The 24764-nt window shown below is 42.8% G+C and overlaps 1 protein-coding gene across 1 annotated transcript in view; it reads left to right on the top strand.

Annotated features, from left to right (window-relative positions):
• The window catches only part of LOC126425023 (U11/U12 small nuclear ribonucleoprotein 35 kDa protein-like), a 54376-nt gene that overhangs the window by 10028 nt on the left and 19584 nt on the right, over positions 1-24764 (top strand). The window contains exons 3-5 of the mRNA XM_050087932.1: positions 1952-2164; positions 9985-10198; positions 13238-13363. Of these exons, the coding sequence (XP_049943889.1) occupies positions 1952-2164; positions 9985-10198; positions 13238-13332 (522 nt within the window). The 3' untranslated portion in view covers positions 13333-13363. The remainder of the gene's footprint in view (positions 1-1951; positions 2165-9984; positions 10199-13237; positions 13364-24764) is intronic.

Below are 24764 nucleotides of genomic sequence, written 5' to 3'. Positions count from 1 at the left end.
TAAATATAGTAAACCTTTGCACGAAATTTTGAAGAGTTTGCAGAGGTAAAAGTCCATAGAGTATATTTTCCGTATGGTCGATTTTAGTTGCCACAATGTTGAGAATGAAATGTGGACAAGATACCTATATATTTCATTTAATTTAAGTACCACATAAGTGTCGTATGTAATATTGAGAAATATTCCACCTTTCGCGACTGTAACAAAAGTTTTACTTACACTGGGCACGTTTGGCTTTATTTTAAAGCACTTCAATCAATCAAAAGGAAGTAGACAAAATACATTAAACAAAACTGTGGACTTACAAAAACATTAGGACTTGAATATACCGTCTGTCAGTGAAGTGCTCAGAGCTATGTCAAATATAATTTTGTGTGTGGCACACACAAACAGCATTTATTTACTAAAACACTGATGAGCCAACACAAACGTTGAATATTGTGCTACCGCAGCACAAAACTACGAAAGGTGACTTGGCAATGGAGGACACAAAATACAGTCCTCTTATGATGCTTCAAAAGAGAGAAACGCGTCTGGTCTAAATAAGTCGCTTATTACAGTTGCAGAAGAGGGATATATTTCAATACCATTGGTAAAACTGCGACTGTGGAACAAAAACAAGAAATAGAACATGAATACCATTGTGTATGTGCCATACCTTTCACCGATGGAAGTGCTTTAAAATAAAGCCAAACGCGCCGTGTGTCTATAAAACTTTTATTACAGTCGCGAAAGACGGAATGTTTCTCAATATTACATACGACCTATGTGGTACTTAAATTAAATGAGATATTGTTATACAGTAAATATTATATGAAATTTAGGTATCTTGTACACATTTCATTCTCAACATTGTGGCAACTAAAATCGACCATACGGAAAGTATACGCTATGGACTTTTACCTCCGCAAACTCTTCAAAATTTCGTGCAATGGTTTACTACATTTAATGCTGCACATCAAAACAAAATTAAGTCATTTATGGGGGGAAGGTATCAGGCAAGAAGACGTGTAAAAATCAAATTTTTTGGCCAAATAGTTTTTGTGAAATCGAATGATAAGTGTGTCAAAGCAGTGGGAACACCATGTGTCTGCACAGGCAAGAAGTGCAGTGATGACAAAATCGCGCACAGCGCGGAATGCGGGGAGCACGTGTCTGCAGCAGCGAAAAAGTTAATGAAAAGGCAAAGCACTAGAAATTTCATTCAAACGAATAAAATTCGTGAAGTAAGGCACTCCAATATTGTTTTTAAATAAAAAAAATATCAAGCACTGCACAAGGTTTGAACTCATAACCTTTCACTTGGCAGCCGAACACCTTAACCGTTCCGCTACCTCAGCTAAACGAACAGTATAACTCCATATGGAGTCTAACACCTCACGCAACTACTTATAAACACTGTTGGTATGACTATGAATTACTCACGCTTCGTCGAAGTACAATAGGAAATAAACAATTACCGCTGTTCTTTATTGCGGAAAAGCAGTTCGGGAGATTGAAACAAACACCTTTCCTTGCTATCGCCTGAATTAGGAGTCTTATTGCTTGTTTGGTTTAATTAATTAATAGAATATGAAGCAATTGGTGTAAAGAATGCTTTTTCCAAACTTTCTGTAAAAGAAAGTCTGCTATCAAGACATTGCTTTTGTTCTATTACTTTATTTATGACTGAATGTTTCTAAAATTGAAGACACTCGTCCGTGCTCTGCACTGCTGTCGAGATCTGGCAACGTCGTTCTCTGTTCATTGGATGACTGTGTTTTGTGACGTCAGATGCGCAGAACGAACCTAAACTCGGCCGCCAAGATATATGACGCGCACTTTAGCAACCCTAATAAAGTCTGTAATTTGTAGTGGTGTACTGTCTGTGATTTTAATTCAGTTTTGTTGTGGTGTGAAAAATGAAGAGATATCAAACTTTAGCCTCAAGTTTTTCTCCTTACTGTTGCAGGAAGCTGAACGATGGTCTCCATATGCTTGGAAATTCTACAACCCACTGGCTGTCGGCAGCATAGATGGCACAGACACGGAACCACACGACCGGGGCATTGCACGTGCCATGGAGGCTGAGTACCACCCCAATGCTCGGGTAGTTGGCAATCCCCGCGCAACTCTGTTTCTTGCCCGGTTACCACCTCACACTGATAAGGAAGAAATTCTAAAGGTATCCTATTAACTCAGCTTTCATTTGTGCATTTCTTGTGATAATTTTGAGTTACTTGTCTGGAACATTAGGTATTGTATTGGGATCATATTTGCAAACACAATCATGTTTAGATGGATGCACAGCCATGTCATCACGAGTGGTGTCTGTTCTGTCAGATATGCCCGAGAGAACACACACTGCTTAAATATATATGTGGTTCCTTGACATTTATTTCAGTGCGGACACAGTAATGTTGTACGAACTCGTAACGGGAATCGATCATTTGCGAGTAGAGGGTTAATGGATGAGGGATGTTGCATCTCAGTGTGCGACAAATTGAAAGTTTGAGTCGGTCATGGACTGTGTCCAGTTGATGAAGTGGTTGGGGCAGCTGTTCCTGAGAAGTGTTAAATCTGGTTTTGATGCTGGAAGCCACAAATTTCCACCCATCCCATCCCTTTCTTTACTTATTCTCTATTTCATATAATTATTTCAAATGCTTTTACAGAAATGTTGGAAGCTCATTAGTCCTCTCACACTTAGTATCCACTTCAGTGGATGCCAACTTTACTGTTTAATACGCTCCTGTTATTGCTCTTTCCAATGCCTCTGTCCTTTTGGGCGAACATTAGCTACTCACTTGTGTTAATGAGCAGCCAGTGGTGTTAGTACTTGGGCTTTTGTTGGTCTGAGAACTGGCCCCTGTCAGAGAGACGGTGCCTGGGAAGAAGTCTTCGCATGCGTTCACGTTTGAAGTCAACTCGTCGTACAGAAGGCATTTAAAGGTGGTAAGAAAACTATATTTTACAATATATTTGCGTGCTTTGCAACATCATATTATTGCAGAGAATGAACTTCTTTAAATGTCCACTGCGTTGGACTCTGTGCATGTGTGTTGTATTGTGGTGAATTGCTAGTTAGCACTCGACTCCACTTCGAGACATGCTTCAAGACCTACCAGAATGCTCAGACTGTTCATTGGGTGATGATAGTGAAGCAACTGAGGACCGGGAGGTTATGCCACAGGAGGCTAAAATTGTACGCCAGTCAGTTGATTTGAAGTAGCCATGTGAGACTTCTTCATTTTGCCGATAACAGTGAACGAGCACTGATCGGCTGTACAAGATTCTCCCAGTTTTAGATTCACTTCGGAAATCATTTCTGCAAGCAGCTGATCGAGAAGAAAATTGGGTCTGTTGATGAGCAAATTATACCTGTTAAGTGTCAAATGACACTGAAGCAACAGGCAGCAAAGAAATGTAAAAGGTGTGGATTCCTGCAGATAGCTCAGGAGATATGCACAGATTTGACGTCCACCAGGGAGGTAGTGGTGGAAGAGAAATATTGAATGCGTTAAGTGCCCGTGTAGGTGTCATCCTGAGATTCTGCGATGACATATAACACAAAAACAGTAAAATGTTTTTCGATAATTTGTTCACTAGTGTTCCTCTATTCGAGGAACTGAAGAAATGTGAAATATACACAGGAATGCGCCGAGGAATAGGTTCTTAGGAGCTCGATCTGGGTTTCTTCTGGAGAAGGGATTGAAGAAAAAAGGCTGCATGACATTTTCAGCAGTAGCAATGAAAACAATGTTACAGTTGCACACTGGCTTGACAGCTCTCTTGTTCATGCTGGTTCAGCAGTAGATAGTGAACCCCAGAACACTATAACGTAATGGAGCACGAAAGAAAATAAAGCTATTCACATTTTCCACCTACATACTACAGTGCACACACGGGTGTCGTTGATCTAATGGACCAATGTTTGGCATGGTACGCACGCCACTACCGTGACAAATGGTTGGTACCTTGCGATCATTTTTTCATTTTCGTGATATGTGTGTAGTAAATTGCTGGTTCGTACACAGGGCAAAGAAACATACTTTGACTCTTTTTGATTTCAAATTGTCATTAGCAAGAGCACTAAGAAATATTGGCTCACACGATGGAAGCAGTGTATAAGGAAGCAGGCCAGGCCTAACTCTGCCTAAAGTAAAATGACGCCCAGAAACCATATCTGAAGTAAAATGACGCCCAGTAACCAGAACACCAGATGAAATTATCATCGTGCAGGGAACCATTGGCCAAAACTGACAGATGTCAAAAATGCAAATTTCTGTCCTTATTAAATTTGCAAAAGGAAAACAAAATACGTATGTATTAAATGCAAAGAAAGTTTGTGCCCTGGTTGTTTTGAAAATGTTCACACCCAAAAATTTATGTAGCCATCTTTATGAAAGTACTCCATTGTTGCATTGTTTCCACTATAGTCGACATCATACAATTTGATATAATCACCTAAGAATTATCAATAAATGATTTCTGATTACTTGTAACTATTATTTGTTAAAATTAATCATTCATGAAATTGTATTTAATTTAAAATAAAATCATACATGAAAGGGTTGTGGCAGAACCTCCCAGTTCTCATCTGCTACACTATCATCAGCCAGTGAATACCCTGTGTCCTTGTAGTAGGTCTTTTAGTTTGTCCTAAAGTAGAGGTAAATGCCAACTAGCGATTTTCACAACTCACCACAGTCATGACACGCGTGGATGGAGTCTACGGTAGTGGACACACAGTTTTATTGGGCAGATATATTTTAAGTACAAGCATTTTTTATTTTTATTTTATTTATTTTTTAATTTGTATTTTATTATTTATATATTTATTTATTTTTTAATTTTTTTGTCACTTTTAAACACCTTCCGTAGAACAAATTGTCTTCAGTTGTGGACACATGTTTCATACTTCTCTTTGTATTTACGCATGGGTCCAGGCTTAGGGCATCAATTTTTCTAGCAAGAAAAATTGTGTGTGCCAGAAAAAAAGGGGAAGAGCAGTAATGGTTGTGGAAATTCTTATTAGTGAAAGGGAAATCGTAGGAAGACGGATGGAGGTGTGTGCATTATGCAACTGTCAATGCTGCCTCTGCAATGTTTTTTTTTTGTGGCAAGGATGCATCAGATGCGGAAACAGAAGCTTTGATGTAGCTTGGTATCTTTATTATTGTTTGTATGTATTTCCTCCTGTTTTATTAATTTGGTGAAGTTCTGGTATAAAGTAAACGTGAATATATACTGTTGGAAATGTCTCATTTGCACAGGTTATAGGAAATTAGTTGAGCAAAAAGGGAGGAGGGAAAAGGAAGTGTTAGATCAAATACCAGTGGTAAACACAATTTTCGTTAACAAAGGACTAGATTCTGTAGCTGCAAGTCCTTCCTTCGAGCTCTTCCTTTCCTGACATCTTGAAACCTAGAAATGATACTCAGTGCACGGCAGTTGTGGATGAAAAGCTCAACATTAATGTTGATAACCAACATATGAAAAATTCCGCAGCAAGTGAACCAGAATTAAGTCTAGGGGTGTTTACAATTTATGAAGAGCCCTTCTTTTGGGAAGAAAAGAACCACAAGATTACATAGTACAAAACAGAATTAATAAGAATAGAAACTTTGATTTCGCAAAGCCGGAACAAATATATCGTGATAAATGAAGATTTATTTCCAAGAATTTGTTTGAAAGAAAATTGTTGAATGGAGATGTGGTGCAACATGATTACTTGATTTACTCTTCCAGTCTGGGGTCCCTTTACTGTGCACCATGTAAACTGTTTGGGATTTAATCCCAATTTGGTACAAGTGGCCTTAGTGGTTGGAAACACACTAATCAAAGGGTAATTGCGCATAGAAATTCCTGTGCACATCATGATTGTGTTAAGTTCCAAAGAAAGGAGAAATACTGTATGTTGTGTTGATAAACAATTTATTACTCAGTTGCAAGAAGTAGTAAGGTATTGGTGAAATGTACTTCAGAGGGTGTTGGCTATAGTGGGAAAACTTTCTTCTAGGGCATTGCCGCTTTATGGAGATGAAGTTCAGACTGGTTCTTTAAGGACAGGTAATTTTATGATGTGTTTAGAACTGATAGCTGAATCTGATCGATTCTTAGCTGGTCATACTGCTAAATAAGAAAACCCGTATAAAAGAAACACCTTGTATTTATCATTTAGGACTCATGAAGAAAATATAAATAGTATAGGGAAGACTCACAGAAGAGATCTTGCAGGAGATAGTTGATGCAAAGTATTTCTTCATTATTTTCTTGTCTACCACTGGTGCTCCATACTGTCATCGGTAAAGTTTCATTATATAATATCTGTATAAATGTTGTATACTACAGGAGCGGTTTGTAGAAAAAAATCGAAACAAAACTTTTTCAACTGCTTTACAAGATACCGCAAAGTGCAAGCATCAGTTGTCTATAAAGGACATGAAATCATCATACGAATTGATGACACATTATCACTGGTGAATATAGTGTGACCATTCCAATTCATTAATTTTTGAAACGTTTGTGTGCTAAATTTGTGGACGTTAATTTCTACATTTATTGCCATACTCCGCAAGCCACTTGACGGTGTGTGGCGGAGGGTACCTTGAGTACCTCTATCGGTTCTCCCTTCTATTTCAGTCTCGTATTGTTCGTGGAGAGAAAGATTGTCGGTATGCCTCTGTGTCGGCTCTAATTTATCTGATTTTATCCTCATGGTCTCTTCGCGAGATATACATAGGAGGGAGCAATATGCTGCTTGACTCCTCGGTGAAGGTATGTTCTTGAAACTTCAACAAAAGCTCTTACTGAGCTGCTGAGCATCTCTCTTGCAGAGTCTTCCACTGGAGTTTATTATTTCTGTAACACTTTCGCGATTACTAAATGATCCTGTAACTAAGCGCGCTGCTCTCCGTTGGATCTTCTCTATCTCTTCTATCAACCCTATCTGGTACGGATCCCACGCTGGTGAGCAGTATTCAAGCAGTGGGTGAACAATTGTACTGTAACCTATTTCCTATGTTTTCGGACTGCGTTTCCTTAGAATTCTTCCAATGAATCTCAGTCTGGCATCTGCTTTACCGACGATTAATTTTATAAGGTCATTTCATTTTAAGTCACTCCTAATGCCTACTTCCAGATAATTTATGGAATTAACTGCTTCCAGTTGCTGACCTGCTATATTTTAGCTAAATGATAAAGGACCTTTCTTTCTATGTATTCACAGCACATTACACTTATCTACATTGAGATTCAATTGCCATTCCCTGCACCATGCATCAATTCATTGCAGAGCCTCCTGCATTTCAGTACAATTTTCCATTGTTACAACGTCTCGATATACTACAGCATCATCTGCAAAAAGGCTCAGTGAACTTACGATGTTATCCGCAAGGTCATTTATATATATTGTGAATAGCAATGGTCCTACGACACTCCCCTGCGGCACACCTGAAATCACTCTTACTTTGGAAGACTTCTCTCCATTGAGAATGACATGCTGTTTTCTGTTATCTAGGAACTCTTCAATCCAACCACACAATTGTTCTGATAGTCCATATGCTCATACTTTGTTCATTAAGTGTCTGTGGGGAACTGTATCAAATGCCTTGCGGAAGTCAAGAAACATGGCATCTACCTGGGAACCTCTTGTCTATGACCCTCTGAGGCTGGGTTTCACACAATCATGTTTTTCGAAACCCATGCCAATTACCAGTCTCCAGAAAAGTTATTATACTCGAACATAATACGTGTTCCAAAATTTGATAACTGATCGACGTTAGAGATATAAGTCTATAGTTCTGCACAGCTGTTTGACGTCCGTTCTTGTAAAATGGGAATGACCGGTGCCTTTTTCCAATCTTTTGGAACACTACACTCTTGTAGAGACCTGTGGTACACCGCTGCATGAAGGGGGGCAAGTTTCTTCGCACACTCTATGTAAAATCAAACTGGTATTCCATCAGGTCCAGCAGCCTTTCCTCTTTTGAGCGATTTTAATTGTTTTTCTATCCCTCTGTCATCTATTTCGATATCTATCATTTTGTCACGTCTGGATATTTTGTTTTGATCCACCTACCGCTTTGACATGAGACCAAAATTTATTAGGATTTTCTGCCAAGTCAGTACATAGAACTTTACTTTCAAATTCGTTGAATGCCTCTCGCGTAGCCCTCCTCACACTACATTTTGCTTCATGTAATTTTTGTTTGTCTGCAAGGCTTTGCCTGTGTTAATGATTGCTGTGAAGTTCCCTTTGCTTCTGTAGCAGTTTTCTAACTCGGTTGTTGCATCACGGTCGCTCTTTTCCGTCTCTTACGATCTTGCTTGGCACATACTCATTGAATGCTTATTGCAATTTGAGTTTCGGTTGACAAGTCCAGTTGGATTTAACACCACATGATGCACAGATTGTAATATGAGGTAGTTAGGTAGGCTGCCTCGCAAAACAGCATGTCATGGTCCAAATGTACAGGTAAATTGAGGAGATACAGTGTATCAAGGTTTTTAAATGTGGTATGTCTTTATTTTGTTCTATAAATGTATTATTGTTTTAATGGTAGAAATATTACTTCTCATCTGCTCTGTTTATCTGATGATTCTGGGGATGGCTGAGGCTGAAACACATTAAGGCGTATATGAAGTCTCCATGGGTTGTCAGCCGAGTAGCGTCGTCATCTCGTAGCAATGTTTCGATGGAATGCGTCTCCATCATCTTCAGGCCTGAAGATGATGGAGACGCATTCCATTGAAACGTTGCTATGGGACGACGATGCTACTCGGCTGACAACCCGTGGAGACTTCATATATGAAATTTGTCGTGAAAGCCTGCACTCACAGATAACAAAGGTACTTGAATAATCACAAAATCATATAAATATCGTGATAGTCACTTATTTTGGTTAAATCTACAGTCAAGATCACAATAACATTTCAGTATTATGACCAGTTTCGGCTTATTTTGAAGTCATCCTCAGATTTTTTGGCCCCCCTATGGCTGGTGCTTGCAGCTCTGCAGTTTTTCATGTGATACCACGATCATGCACTGTAACAGTGTGTGATCTTCGTACCATGTGAAAAACTGGGGAGCTGCCAGCACCAGCCAAAGCGGTACAAAAAACCCTGAAGATGGCTTTAAAATAAACCGAAACCGGTCATAATAAACAGATGTTATTGCGATATCGAGTATTAATTTGACCAAAGTATAGCACCAGATTGTTGCACTCAAAGGACAATGTTGTCTAAATTTATGAGTCACATATTTCTTAGTTCACACAGTCCCACTTGTCAGTTGGGGAAACTAATGTGATACATGTACATTGTGGAAACAATTGCAAATCTGAATCATTAAAATGCAAGAAATATGTGACTCTCATGTTTTCTACTTGAAAATTGAACCAATGATGCATAAGATTATTGTATCCCCTCTCTGTCCATGAAGAGGGAACTACTAGTTCTGAAAGATAAGTGTAGTTATCTTCTGCTTTTCAGTATGTATATTGGCAGGACTTGCAACTTAACATCCTACAGGGAGGTAAATGCCAGACACCCATTCTGTTTTCTTGTAATTTTACAGTTTTGTTAAGCAAATTTTCCTTTTAATTTAATTAATATGACCTTTCTTTTCTTTTACCATGGCAAAGAAATTATACAAGTTAACAAAAGGGGGAGGGTGGGGGTGGGGGGGGGGGGGGTGGGTGGGAGTGTGTTTTCAGCTTTTTTAAAAATTTAATTTATGTTCATGTTGGCATAACTTCTATCATCTTTTTTTTCCCCCGATGGTTCTTTGTACTGAAAGCGTGCTTTCCAAACTGCAGCTGTTAGATTTTTTTTCCTTTTGGAACTTGATGGGCTTACCCCAATAAATTTCATTGTTATTTTGTGAGGCCTCGGTGCTCTAAAATTAGTCAATTGAACAGGTATTAATATTTGAATGTAATGGATAGTACTGCACTTTGTTTTTCTTCCCATAACTAATACTCTCTGTTTTTTCTTTCCTAGAAATTTTCAAAGTTTGGAACGATTCGGAATTGCCGACTTGTTAATGACATTGTCACAGGAGCTTTCAAGGGTTATGCATTTATCGAGTTCAAGCACGAGAGAGATGCTGTGTATGCATATGGCAAAGCAAAGGGTCTTCTTATCCAGGGGAAGGAGGTCCTTGTTGATTATGAGCAAGAGAGAATTCTTCCAGGATGGGTTCCACGACGTTTGGGTAAGATGGCAGCGTAGTATGGTCTTTCACTAATTTGTTGTCTAAATGGGAACAGTCTCACTGGTGATGGTTTTAACTTTGTACTTAACCTTCTGCTGGTGTGGTGTTCTCTGCACCAAGATTGGGCGCAGTGTATCAAGTTGATCACATCCCTTTTTCACTTTCTTTTTTTTAATTTCAATAATTGAAACCATTATTAATGGCAAATATCTTTACAGAAAGACAAAGGTGACATTAAGAGCACAACAACAGAAATATTAGTCATCACTGTTGGACTGTGGTAATAAATAAGGAATTTTACTGCAGTCAGAGCAAAAAGTTTAATGTGTATTGAACCGAATGGCTTATGACACATTTTGTGACAATAATATATGTCAGTCTTTTCTTTATTGTGCAAGTATTTCACCTTTTATTCGTGACCACAGTTCTATTTCCTTCATTTCTTCTTTCTTCTTCTTCTTCTTCTTCTTCTTCGTCACATGTTGGCCTATAATGCTTTAGCCTCTGCTGAAGATCCATGTGAATTCTTGAGCTGTCCAGACTTTTTCCAGCTAAATGAAGCAAAGCTAATGCATTGGGTAATCATTTCAGGAATCCTTTTCTTCTGAAAAAATTTTTGTGGTTGCAAAAATAAATTACTTGTGTGTTGGTTCTACTCATATTGATTATTGCCAAAAATTTAATGGTGAGCCAATGATGAACATTTCTTGCAACATTGCATGAAATGGTCAACTTATCTGTACTCTCAGCTCCACCTTAGCTGATATTGTATAATGTTGCTATGGATGACTTCTGATTATCTTCTATGGCAGCATTTGTTGACTTATTCTCATGCAGGTGTGATGCCAGAATTACACGTCACTTTTTTTAACAACATATGAGGGTTGCCCAGAAAGTAATGTGCTGCATTTTTTTTTCTCTGCCTTAAACAATGCTATGAATGTGAAATGTTGTGTATGCATTATTTGAAGTCTCCTGAGTGAGCGTGCCAAGTTTCCGTCACGTCTGACAGATAGCGTAGCTGTAGAAGAGTTTCAAAATGGTGTTTGTATGTGATGTATGTTACAAGCAACATGCTGTCATTGAATATATCACTGCAGAGAAACAAATTGTGGGGAATATTCACAAACGCTTGTGCAAAGTCTGTGGAGCATCTGCTGTCAACAGAAGCACAGTTAGTCTCTGGGCACGGAGTGTGAGGTCATCAGAAGGTGGTTCGGCAGAGCTCCACGATTTGCAGTGGTCAGGCAGCATTGCAACATATTTGCCCCTCTGTGCTGCACGTAACATAATGTCCTGGCAAGCTAGGGGTAGCAGGTGTGTTGTCCACATTTTTAAAGTTATTTAGCTACATTTAGGGGACGGCCACACACCCGTATCATCACCCAGTCAATCGGCATACTGACAACACAGAAATTTAAATAATTGCTGGTAGGATTGTGAATGGTGATAAATTTAAATACAATTCACATCTCAGATGAATTGTATTTAAAAATAAATAAAAGTTATTAAATAGTTTAAGTTCCTGAATTCAGTTGTTGACAGAACAAAATGCTTTACATAAGATCGCTAAGAACAGCACACCATGTTAAGTTTTAGATAGCTATCAAAAATATAACAGGAGTGCACAGCTTCAATTCAGATGTCAAGGTCCTAACCAGGGTAATTGGCAAAAAATTTACAAGTCCCACTCAGGTTAACTTGCAGAAATTATAAGTCCAACTCTAGTTAAGTGAAGAGAAGCAGAAGCTCAGCTTTTGCTCTGGAGAATCAGAGGCCCTCCTATGTTAATTAGCAAAAATTTGCTAGCTCAACCCTTGCTCACACGAGAAGATTAAAGTTCTTTTGTGAGCTGACAAAAATATTCTAAGTTCAGTGCTGGCATTCACGAAATCTGTCTGGCTGACTAGTGAAAACTTCTCAGTGAATATCACAAGTCCACAGTGCTGTATTGTGAAATATTACATGCCCCCTGACTGTTCTAAGAATAATTCTAAGTTCGCAGTGCTGTTGCTGAAAGCCGGCCAGAGTGGCCGAGCGGTTCTAGGCACTACAGTCTGGAACCGCGCGACCACTATGGTCGCAGGTTTGAATCCTGCCTCGGGCATGGATGTGTATGATGTCCTTAGGTTAGTTAGGTTTAAGTAGTTCTAAGTTCTAGGGGACTGATGATGACCTCAGAAGTTAAGTCCCATAGTGCTCAGAGCCATTTTGTTGCTGAAAATTACTGTAAGTCCATGAAGTGGTACTCTGAAATTTTAATTAACACTTATATGAAGCTACTGATTCATCGCGAATTCAAGAGTAGGTCTGTCCCATGCGGCGACCAACAACAGTGTCCTGAGCCAAGATGGCTGTGGCCATTTTATAGACTGCAATGTAGATTGGAAAACTAGCTCCATAGATGTAATGAAGTGCCTTAGTTCAGGAAGACATTGGACCTTAGGTGCTAGCAATTTAATGTTATAAATTGTAGTTTGATTTGTGGTTGGCCTGAAGTGTAGTTACAGTGGACCTGGCTCTCTCATTGTGTGCTACTATTAACAATTTGTTATCATTGGTCACAGCCCATCGGGTGACAGTATTCACTAGCCAGATCACTTGAGCTTGTAATCTTGGTTGTCATAAATATTTAACTGTTTCTTCTGAATGTTTCTCTATTTCTAAGGCAGCCTAATGCCACATCTTAAATTGGGGTGGTAAAATGAGAGCAATGAATTTTGTAATTTAATACTTGGCTGTTTTTTTTTCTGAGTATATCATGATTTCTGAGGTTGTGGTTAGATTTGGGGTTAACAGAACAGCTTAAATGAATTACCAGCTAACTTCATTTATGAAGGAAAGGAAATTCCAAATGGGCAAGGTCACTGGTTACCCAGGTCTTGCCTGATTCATCGTGTTAATTTCGTATCATTCTTTGCACAAACAGTTATCAACTGCAGCATACAACAGAAAATCTGGGTACATAGTGAGTGCACTTTTATCTCCATTTGTACTGTCACTGCAAATACTCTACAGAAGATGTATATTATCTCCAAGGTGGAGGTTTTGGTGGCAAGAAGGAATCTGGGCAGCTGAGGTTCGGCTGTCGAGATCGTCCATTCCGAAAGCCCTACACATTGTTGGATGTCTAACATTCGTGTTGGTTAACCTTCAGACTGCCAGGTAAGTGCTCTGCAAAAGTGACATGTGATATAATCTTTGCTTTGCCATTTTTTAAATGTTACTGATTCGCATTTATGGTCCACATTTCTGGTTATTCACGTGGCCAAAATTGCTTAACATTACAGAGCACAGGTAAATAGCCCCTACGTTTGAAGGACCATTTCTCACATTTTGAACTTCAAAAGAAAGAAAAAGCTCAAAGAATACTTAATTTACATAAAAGCAGTAAAATGCATCATAGATTCAACTAATGTATTCCATAGAGTTTTTCTTACAGGAGAAATTTTAGGGATGTGTAACAAGGCAAGGTATACATAAGCTAACTAAAGCACCTGTTGGTGCAACCATTTTGAAGACGCTCATGAAGACATTAAAGGAGATGAGCACCATTAATGTTCAAGCACATAATCTACTAATGAAATTGTGGAAAAAACTGAAAGCAGTGATTACAAATGATCACCAAATCACAATGAGAGAAGTTACTGATAATATTGGCATATCAGTTGGCTCATACACAACAAAATTTGTTACAAAATTGTTGAATTTTGAACAAAACAGTAGTGAATGCAGGTTGCTCAGGTGTCAGCAGTGGTGGAAAAACTGCAGAAACATGTCATAATATGATGACACATGGGTTTATGGACATGAATTCAAAACTAGGGCTAAACATCATGTTCCTAACTGAATTAACAGCATAATCAAAGGAATGTTCATTCCTCAACTAGCTGGTTTCCAACCTGGAGATAGTGCTACAGTCAGATACTGAACCTCACTCAACAAACTAAGAATGGTTCCGAACTTTGCTAGGTAGCTGGAGTTGTGTTTGTTGACTTAACAGTTGCCTGTAAGACTAGCAGCCAAAGAAAGTTGCTGAAGAAAATTTACCAGCTCACCAGTGATTGCCAAGTAATATCCCTCATAGGCACTCTCCTGCAGAAAAGAAGATTCCAGATCTTCCCACAGGTTAAGAAGGGCTGATGATCCATACAAAAGAACAGTCTACCTCAAAGTAGTATGCTCACTCCTCTGCTTCTTAATATTTACACAAATGATCAGTCCTCTATGGAACTCTACAGGCGTTTCAGCTGTGCGGATGATACAGCAGTGGCTGTCCAAGGGAAGACATTTGAAGACACGGAAGATAAGTTGATGTTGTTATTGGATATACTTAGCCTTCACTCTGAGGTCAATCGTGTAAGGCCAAATCCCAATGAGACTCATGCGTGTACATTTCACTTCACGAATAGACGAGCCCGGTGTGAAATGGATATCACGTGGCAAGGGAAATGACTTCAACATTGTCCACCATCTGTATGCCTGGGTGTTACTCTTGACCATACACTGTTCTTCAAGAAACATTACTGTAACACCAGGCTGAAGGTCAGTGGAAGGAACAATATTTTGTGGAAGCTCACAGCCACCACTTGGGGAACTAGTCCTCACATCCTGTGAACTTGTGCTCTTCCTTTATGTGTGTCAGCTGTAGAGGAGTGTCTGGAGTGTGCATGTAGCCACACCAAGCTAGTCAACACTGCAGTCAATGAGATTGTCCAGATCTTGTTGGGGTGTGTGTTGCCAACACCAGTTGGCAAGCTCTACACAGTTGTTGGAATAGCTTGTGCCCAACCCCTACTCCCATCCCTCCCTGCTGTCAGAAGGGCCACATCTGCTGTTGCTGACAGAATGAAACAGATAAATGAATCCTGTCGTCCACTACATGATCATCAAGTTGCAGTCTGTTGATCGAAATCTAGAAAGAGCTTCTGCTCTAAGGCTCATCACTGGTGGGAACTTTGGAATCTTAACCGCATCACCAGATGGAAAAGTGTGCTGCCCATGGATATCCCTGCAAAAGAAGAGGTAGCCCCAGGACACAGTCTGCCCTATCCTGTTCAGAGATCACTCAGTCATAGTAAAGTGGCCGTGCCCCTTTGCAAGATCAACATACAAAAATGGGGGATCCTCCCAACTGATGCAGACCATTCCTTTGAGGTGGAACAATGCGAGATGCAGCCACTTGCTTATATACGCTCTACTGGAGCAATCTTGCACAACATACAACCTGATTGAGGCAAATAACAAGGCCATCAGAGTTGCTGTGTTCTGGAAGTGCTGACCATATACAGAAATGAATGAATGAACAGCTTAATGCATCTTGCATTATTGCTGCAAGGTTGAACAATCGGTAAGGAGCACTACTTGTAAGTTCAGCACCATATGCTTGAAGCAATCAAAAATTCCGTGATTTGTGGTGGAACAATTACTAGCTTTTGTACCATAATAATGCACATGCTCACAGTTCATTGCCAGTTCCTAAATTTTTGAGTGAAAACAATACTGTAATAATGCCCAGCTTCCATATTCACCAGACACAGCCATATATGACTATTTCTGTTCACAAAAATAAAGAAAACGTGAAAAAATAACTTCTCTAAGCAAGCTAAAAGCTATCTCAAAGATCAAGTTTCTAAGCACTGTAGTATTGTTTGCATAAAAAAATTATATTTGTAGAAATAAGATGTTTTTACTTTGCAGGTGATTTGTTTGGAACATAAATCTAATTTGCTTCACCCATAATCAATATTTGATCAGGCAGTGTTAAAACTTAACTTGATGTCCAGGGTTCTTTGTCATAAATATAACCTGACAAATTTCAATGTGACTTTTGATTTATTCTTCATAGATGTGTCAAAAATACTCACAAATTATGTACAACCATTGCTTCATTCCAGTCTTCTAGATTGCCTTATAACAAATTATGTGACTCGTGACTTCAAACAACTTAAACTGAACTGCACTTGTGCCAAAAACTGTACTGTGCAGACTGTCTCATGTGGACGCAATAATTGTTGAATGTATAAAGACATAACAATCCAAAATTACAAATGTGTTATTAAAACAGTTACATTAGTTAACTTACAGTTTACCTATTCACAAATTTTAAGATGTTGCATTATGCCTTACAGAAAGAAGGAAAATGTTTAACATAAGCTGAATTTGAATGAGATTTTATTTTTTCACTAAATTTTATAAATTATGATTTGTAAACAGTTAGCTATAAAGAATAGATTCCTTCTTAATTACATAGTTAAGTTTACTAACATTTACACCAGATCTTGTTCAGGAGTTGAATATTTTAGTTAATGTTGTTCTGCAATAAGTTGTGGTGTAGTTAGTTACGTGTTCCGTAGATCATGGAATGGTGGTAAGGAATGAAAGAAGAAGCCGCCTGGTAGAATTCTGCACAGAGCATAACTTAATCACAGCTAACACTTGGTTCCAGAATCATGAAAGAACGTTGTGTACGTCGAAGAGGCCTGGAAACTCTGGAAGGTTTCATATAGATTATATAATGGTAAGACAGAGATTTAGGAACTAGGTTTTAAATTGTAAGACATTTCCAGGGGCAGATGTGGATTCTGACCACAATATATTGGTTGTGAACTGTAGATAAAACTGAAGAAACTGCAAAAAGGTGGGAATTTAAGGAGATGGGACCTGCATAAACTGAAAGAACCAGAGGTTGTAGAGAGTTAAAAAGAGAGCATTAGGGAATGATTGACAAGAATGGGGGAAATAAATACACTAGAAAAAGAATGGGTAGCTTTGAGAGATGAAATAGTGAAGGCAGCAGAGAATCAAGCAGGTTAAAAGACGAGGGCTACTAGAAATCACTGGGTAACAAAGATATATTGAATTTAATAAAGGATAAAATATAAAAATGCAGGAAATGAAGCAGGCAAAAAGGAATACAAATGTCTCAAAAATGAGTTCGACAGGAAGTGCAAAATGGTTAAGCAGGGATGGCAAGAAGACAAATGGAAGGATGTAGAGGCAGGGGTAAGGTAGATACTGCGTACAGGAAAATTAAAGAGACCAGTGGAGAAAAGAGAACCACTTGTATGAATATCAAGGGCTCAATGGAAAACCAGTTCTAAGCAAAGAAGGGAAAGCGTAAAGGTGGGAGGAGTACATAGAGGGTCAGTAAAGGGGCGATATACTTGAGGGCAATATTATGGAAATGGAAGAAGACCTAGATGAAGATGAAATGGGAGATATGATACTGCATGAAAAGTTTGACAGAGCACTGAAAGACCCAAGTCGAAACAAGGCCCCGGGAGTAGACAACATTCCATTAGAACTGCTGATAGCCTTGGGAGAGCTAGCCCTGACAATACCCGCTGCGGGTCCGGGGTAAGAATAGGCCTGAGGTATTCCTGCCTGTCGTAAGAGGTGACTGAAAGGAGTTTCAACCATTTCGGCCTTCAATGTAATGGTCCCCATTGGGGTTTGACCTCTATTTTTCAAAATTCTACAGAAGTACGAGCCTTTTGGGGAAGGACACCTTACGTAGTGTACCATCGGTCCTCAGTGCACTAAGACCTTGGCACTCATCATCGTAACGGCGTCATAAGTGCACCCACTGTTCATCAATTTGGGCCTAAACACCTGATGGGTTGCACAAGTTACGGCTGTAGTGCGTCCCCATCTGCACCTACGATCATGATGGATTTCCATGGCACCCGAAATCCAGCATGGTAGCCAGTCCGTTGTGGTGGGGTTGTCATGTACCCTCTAGGTTGTAGCCCCCTGACAACACAGGGATTGTACTGCCGATACTGCACCCTCCCCCACGTCAGCCAAGGAGTAGATGCCCGTCTACCTGGGGCATCAGGACTCCCGGCAACGGTCATCCTGCCAGGTGGCCCTTGCTGAGGCTGGGTGGCGCCTGTGGAGAGAGCCCCTGGTCGGAGTGGGTGGTATCGGGGTGGACATTTCGCAGATAAAACGTCAACATGCATCAGTTCGCTCTGCAGCCGCGTCTTCCAAGAGGAAAGGTTCTGTCTCTGTCTCTGTCTCTGGTTCTGGTACTTCTACCTTTTCCCCCCTTGGCCACTCCCTGGGAGGAAGGACAGGCCCGCTGGCTTGGGGCAAAATACTTCCCCCACTATTTAGTCTGTTCTCGGACCGATGGGGGGACATTCGCCACCTCAAAGCCCATGTTCTTTGTACAGCAAATTGAGGATATCTTCGGAGAAATCTAGGCTCTTAGTAAAACTCCCCTACACAGTCGGCAGCGCTCCAGGCATGCGACCGACTAGGGGACATTGCAGTGTCCATTGTCCCACATCTGGCACTCAATAGGACGCAGGGGATTATTTTCCATCGGGACCTCCTGCTGCAATCTGATGAGGAGCTCAGGGCCAACCTGGAGCGCCGTGGCATGCATTTCGTCCAGCGAGTCCAGTGCGGCCCCAAAGACTGTCGCGTCGACACCGGGGCCTTTATCCTCGCCTTTGAGGGAGATGTTCTCCCGGAGAAGGTAAAGATGATGTGCTACCGGTGCGACATGCGACCTTACGTCCCGCCTCGTATGCGATGCTTTCGATGTAAGCAGAAGAAGATACAAGAATTGAAAACCTTGGACCACCTGTCTTATTCTGAGGCCAGGAAGAAATATGACCGCCTCCATCCTGTGATGTTGACAATGTCGTTTGCTTCAGTCATGCCCACTTCTTCCGCAGTATCTTCACCCCTATCCTGTCCCCCCTCTACCTCCTCACCGCATCCGGGGTCTATGCCTCCGCCTTCCAAATCCCTCCCTTCCAAATCCCTCCCTTCCAAATCCTCCTTTCTCGCGGTCCCTGTCCCCTCTGCCCCAGGGTCCACCCTTCCTCCTCCTCCTCCTCCTCCGCCGCCGCCTGAGAAGCGATCCTCTTCTCAGGTGTCCATCGGGGAAACGTTACGGACCCCGGCTTCCGAGGTCCAGAGTTCCAAAAAGGACCCAGAGTGTGAGGACTTTCTTCGGGTCCAGCCCCACAACCCACCATCCCTGTGACTCATCGGTCTTCCAAGAAGCCCTCAAAGAAGAAGTCTTTATCCCTCTCTCCACCCCGGCGCGTTTCATCTGATGCTCCATCCAACATTCACTGCTCTCAGCCGTCCTCAGTTTCGCCGGGACGCTCTGCTGCCAGGCGCTCAGCTGGCTTGTCGTCAGCGGACAATGCTGCCCCTCCTGCGCAACCCAGGAATGTGACCGCAGCTGGCGACGACTCGATGGAACAGGATCCACCTCCCGACGGTTGTAGTGATGTTCCCAAATCTGGCCCTCCGCGGCTCTCGAGGTGACCAGCTCTTCACCCGTTTCGTTCCCCCCTTTCTCTGATTCGCGATGGATCTGTTACATTGGAACATAAGAGGTATTCAATCTAATCGGGAGGAATTACAACTGCTCCTCCGCCTGCACCTTCCGCTCGTCATAGGTCTCCAGGAAACGAAGTTATGCCCAACTGACCGTATTGCTTTTACCCACTATACCTCAGAGTGATCTGACCTAGCCCCTGTGGACGGTATTCCAGCTCATGGTGGGGTCATGTTGCTCGTTTGGGACAATGTCTATTACCATCCTATCCCATTGACCACCCCACTCCAAGCAATAGCTGTCCGTATTACTCTTTCTGCCTTTACTTTTTCTGTATGTACTGTCTACTCTCCATCGTCATCTGCAATTAGTCGGGCTGACATGATGCATCTCATTGCTCAGCTTCCTCCGCCGTTTTTATTGTTTGGCGACTTCAATGCCCATCATCCCCTTTGGGCTTCTCCTGCATCCTGTCAGAGAGGCTCCCTCTTGGTGGATGTTTTCAACCATCTAAATCTTGTCTGCTCAATACTGGTTCCCCGACTTTCCTCTCGGACTCTACTCATACCTACTCCCACTTGGACCTCTCGATCTGTTCTACCACTCTTACCTGTCACTTTGAGTGGTATGTCCTTTCTGACACCTGTTCGAGCGACCATTTCCACTGTGTCGTTCGTCTCCTGCACCACACCCCATCCCCACGTCCCTCGAGCTGGAACGTACCGAAAACTGACTGGGGACTTTACTCCTCCCTGGTGACCTTTCCAGACCAAGATTTTCTCAGCAGTGACAGTCAGGTCGAATACCTCACGGCTGTTATCATCAATGCTGCCGAACATTCCATTCCTCGTACTACCTCTTCTTCACATCATGTTTCAGTCCCCTGGTGGAATGAGGCTTGCAGAGACGCTATCCGTGCTCGACAATGTGCTTTACGCACCTTTCGCTGCCATCCTACGCTGGCGAATTGTATTGATTACAAATGACTCCGAGTGCAATGTCATCGAGTCATCAAAGACAGCAAAAAAGCTTGTTGGGCCTCTTTCACAAGCTCCTTTAACAGTTTTACTCCCTCTTCTGTCGTCTGGGGTGGCCTGCGCCGGCTGTCGGGCATTAAGGCCCACTCCTCGATACCTGGCCTGACTTCAGGTAATGAGGTACTTGTGGACCCTGTGGATGTCTCCAATGCCTTCGGCCGCTTTTTCACGGAGGTTTCAAGCTCCGCCCATTACCACCCTGCCTTCCTTCCCAGAAAAGAGGCAGAAGAGGCTCGGCGACCTTCCTTCCACTCGCTGAATCTGGAAGATTATAATGCCCCCTTTACCATGCGGGAACTTGAACGTGCACTTGCACTGTCCCGGTCCTCAGCTCCGGGGCCAGATGCCATTCACGTTCAGATGCTGACACACCTTTCTCCAGCAGGCAAATGCCTTCTTCTTCGTACCTATAATCGCGTCTGGACCGAAGATCAGGTCCCCATGCATTGGCGTGAGGCTGTCGTTGTTCCCATACCCAAACCCGGGAAGGATAGACACCTTCCTTCTAGTTACGGCCCCATTTCTCTTACAAGCTGTGTCTGTAAGGTGATGGAGTGCATGGTTAACGCTCGGTTGGTTTGTATTCTTGAATCTCGACAGCTTCTTACCAATGTTCAATGCGGCTTTCGTCGCCGCCGCTCCGCTGTTGACCACCTTGTGACCTTGTCGACATTCATCATGAACAACTTTTTGCGAAAGCGCAAAACGGTAGCTGTGTTCTTCGATTTGGAGAAGGCTTACGATACTTGTTGGAGAGGAGGTATCCTCCGCACTGTGCACAGGTGGGGCCTACGCGGTCGCCTGCCCCTTTTTGTTGATTCATTTTTAACAGATCGAATGTTTAGGGTATATGTGAGTTCCGTATTGTCCGACGTCTTCCTCCAGGAGAATGGAGTGCCTCAGTGCTCCATTTTGAGTGTAGCCCTTTTTGCCATAGCGATCTGAAGTGTTGGCAGAAGAGCCAACACCGTGTTGCTAGAGGAGGCCGAAATGCACGCTTTAAGCTCACGCAGACTGGCGTGAGGTCTGGAACAGGTAAAGTAATTATCCTATAAAGAAAAGAACGTAGTTCTTGGAATACTTAACTTTAATCCACGATTGGAGAACATCGGTCTGACGGTACAGGCATCACAAGTTAAATATCTATTGATAATGGCGCCTTGCTAGGTCGTAGCAAATGACGTAGCTGAAGGCTATACTAACTATCGTCTCGGCAAATGAAAGTGTATTTGTCAGTGAACCTTTGTGAGTAACGTCGGCTGTACAACTGGGGCGAGTGCTAGGACATCTCTCTGGACCTGCTGTGTGGTGGCACTCGGTCTGCAATCACTGACAGAGGCGACACATGGGTCCGGCGTATACTAATGGACCGCGGCCGATTTAAAGGCTACCACCTAGCAAGTGTGGTGTCTGGCGGTGACACCACACGATCAATCCAATTATGGATTGCATTCCACCTAACGTCTCAGGCTCTCTTTTTGTCGATGACTTCGCGATCTACTGCAGTGCCCAGAGAACATGCCTCCTGGAGCACTGCCTTCAGCGTTGTCTTCACAGCCGATACTCATGGAGTGTAACTAATGGCTTCCAGTTCTCTGAAGAGAAGACGGTTTGCATCAACTTTTGGCGATATAAAGCATTCCTTCCACCATCCTTACATCTCGGTCCCATTGTTCTCCCATTCGTGGAGACAACGAAGTTTTTATGGCTCACACTGGACAGGAAACTTTGTTGGTCTCCGCATGTCTCTTATTTGGCTGGCCGTTGTACGCGTTCCGTTAATGTCCTCTGTGTTCTTAGTGGTTCATCTTGGGGAGCAGATCGCACTGTCCTGCTTCGCTTATATCGGTCCATAGTCCAATCAAAGCTGTATTATGGGAGCCTTGTCTACTTATCTGTTCGGCCATCCCTCTTACGCCGTCTCAATTCCATCCATCGTCGGGGTTACATCTTGTGACCGGAGCATTCTACACTAGTCCCGTCGAGAGTCTTTATGCTGAAGCTGCCGAATTACCATTGACGTACTGCTTTGTCGCCCCCAGGGGCTCAGCATTCATTTGCTGAGTATGGGCTTGGCGACCCTGGGGTCCTGAGCTGGGGACTGGTCGGCGCCGCCAGTCTCCTGTCACTGTAACCCCTGGACATGCTTCAGCGACCACCGTATGGCGCGGCGGTGGAATGTTGTGTGCTGCGGGGAATGGTAATCTTGGCTTGACCGCCTGGATTGCGAGGAAGGCCAACCTCTATAAAATCCCCTCAATCTTCTGGTGTGCTCCGCGCCTATGAGATGCATGGCTGTTGAGGTGGAACAGTCGCAAGCGGGCAGCCTCTGGGGCACCTGCCGCACCCCAGTTGTATAAGGCTTACTCAGGCACGCGGGGCTCTGTCTGAGCGGACCTTTAGTTCCCTAGCTGCTCGTGGGACCGCAATGGACCCTTCGACCTCTACATTTCCCCCTACCAGTGGCTTGGGTGGGCCACTGGTAGGAAAACACACCCCATCGAAGAAGCGACTTCGTGCTGCGAGTCCTCTAGCGCCTAGTTTTGATCGAGATTTATCAGACTGTCGTAACAGAGCACATGCTGATAATCAGAATGTGTTTTTGATTGTCAAATGGAAGGAAGGTAGCTTTGAGAGGGTTTCTCCCTTTTACATCCAAAAGGGTCTTGAGGGAATTGCAGGAACACTTAAATCTGTGAATCGACTGCGCAATGGGACTCTGTTAGTTGAGACATCTAGTTCCCATCAAGTCGCTTCTCTTCGGAAAGCAACCTGTCTCGGTGAGTACGCTATCGAGACCGAGCTCCACTCCACTCTGAACTACAGTAAGGGTGTTGTGACATGTAGGGACTTGGTGGATATCCCCACAGATGAGTTAAAATCTGAATGGGCTGATTAAGGTATTGTTGACGTGCAGCATATTATGAAATGAGTCGATGGGGACCTAGTCAAATCCAACTCATTTATTCTCACGTTCAGTTGCCCACGACTCCCAGAGCATGTTAAAGCGGGGTTCTTACGTTTGCCAGTAAGGCCATATTTCCCCAACCCAATGCGCTGTTTTAAATGTCAGCGCTTTGGGCATACTACGTTGGGGTGCAATGGGATAGCCACTTGTAGTAAATGTGGTCAGCCTGCCCATGAAGGAGCTGATTGTTCATCGCCTGTGAAGTACATGAATTGCTCTGGGTGTCACCCTGTCTGGAGCCGGGTCTGCCCCATCTATCTCGACGAACGGAAGATACAGGAGATTAAAACATCTAAGCGCATCCCCTATGGTGAGGCCAAGAAGCTCTTTAAGGCCATGCAACCTCCTGTGTTTACTACATCTTTCGCTTCCGCTCTGAAAAAACCAGTACAACTGGCCACTGTTGCTACGCAAACGGAGGTTGCTAGTGTTAGCACTAATACCTGCGTTTGCCAGTGCACTTGTGCTGCTGCGGTTGTTTTGCAACCTGCGGCTCTCCCCGCAACGTCGGACAAGGCTGTGGTTGCTGACATTGGGGTACTTCCTGCCTCTCCCCATATGGGGCCTTCTGCCCATGCGGGTAATGCTCCACCTGTTGACAAGGCTCTGCAGTCTAAGCCCCCCAAGACAAAGACGCCGAAGCTGAAGGTTTTGCCACCTGAGGAAACTAGTCAGGGTCGGTCCAATGACAAGGCCATCGTACTGTCTGACATCTCCCGTGGGTCGTCATCGGAGCTGATGGACATTGACGTCGACCGGGGGCGATCTTCTCGCCCCGGGAATAAATCTCCGGCCAGTATGGGCTCTCCTCCAAAGCACAGAGGCAGGGTGAGAGTTCAGCCCCCCTGATCACTGGCTCCCATATTACAGTGGAACCTGAATGGGTTCAGGACGCATGTGGCCGAATTACAACTCCTTGTACGAGAGTGCCCTTGTGCTTATGTCTCCAAGAGACACATTTTCGGGCCACTGATGCTCCTTCTTTATGGGGCTATACCGTCTATCGGAAAGATGATCTGATGGGGGAAAGGGCAAAGGGTGGTGGTGCGGTTTTTGTCCATGACATGCACCACTCATCTGAGCTCCCTCTCGTTACGGACTTGCAAGCAGTTGCAGTTGACCTTCTTGTGGGGCAGAGGCTCACAATCTGTTCCGTTTACTTACCGCCTCAGGATGCAATTGACTCTGAGGCTCTCACAGACCTTATTACCCATCTCCCCCGCCCATTTCTCCTTCTGGGGGACTTCAATGCTC

Source organism: Schistocerca serialis, chromosome 10, assembly GCF_023864345.2.
Source record: "Schistocerca serialis cubense isolate TAMUIC-IGC-003099 chromosome 10, iqSchSeri2.2, whole genome shotgun sequence".
In the NCBI taxonomy this organism is placed as follows: domain Eukaryota; kingdom Metazoa; phylum Arthropoda; class Insecta; order Orthoptera; family Acrididae; genus Schistocerca; species Schistocerca serialis.
Note: the sequence above shows the minus strand (reverse complement) of the source record. Positions and strands in the feature narration are given on the sequence as shown.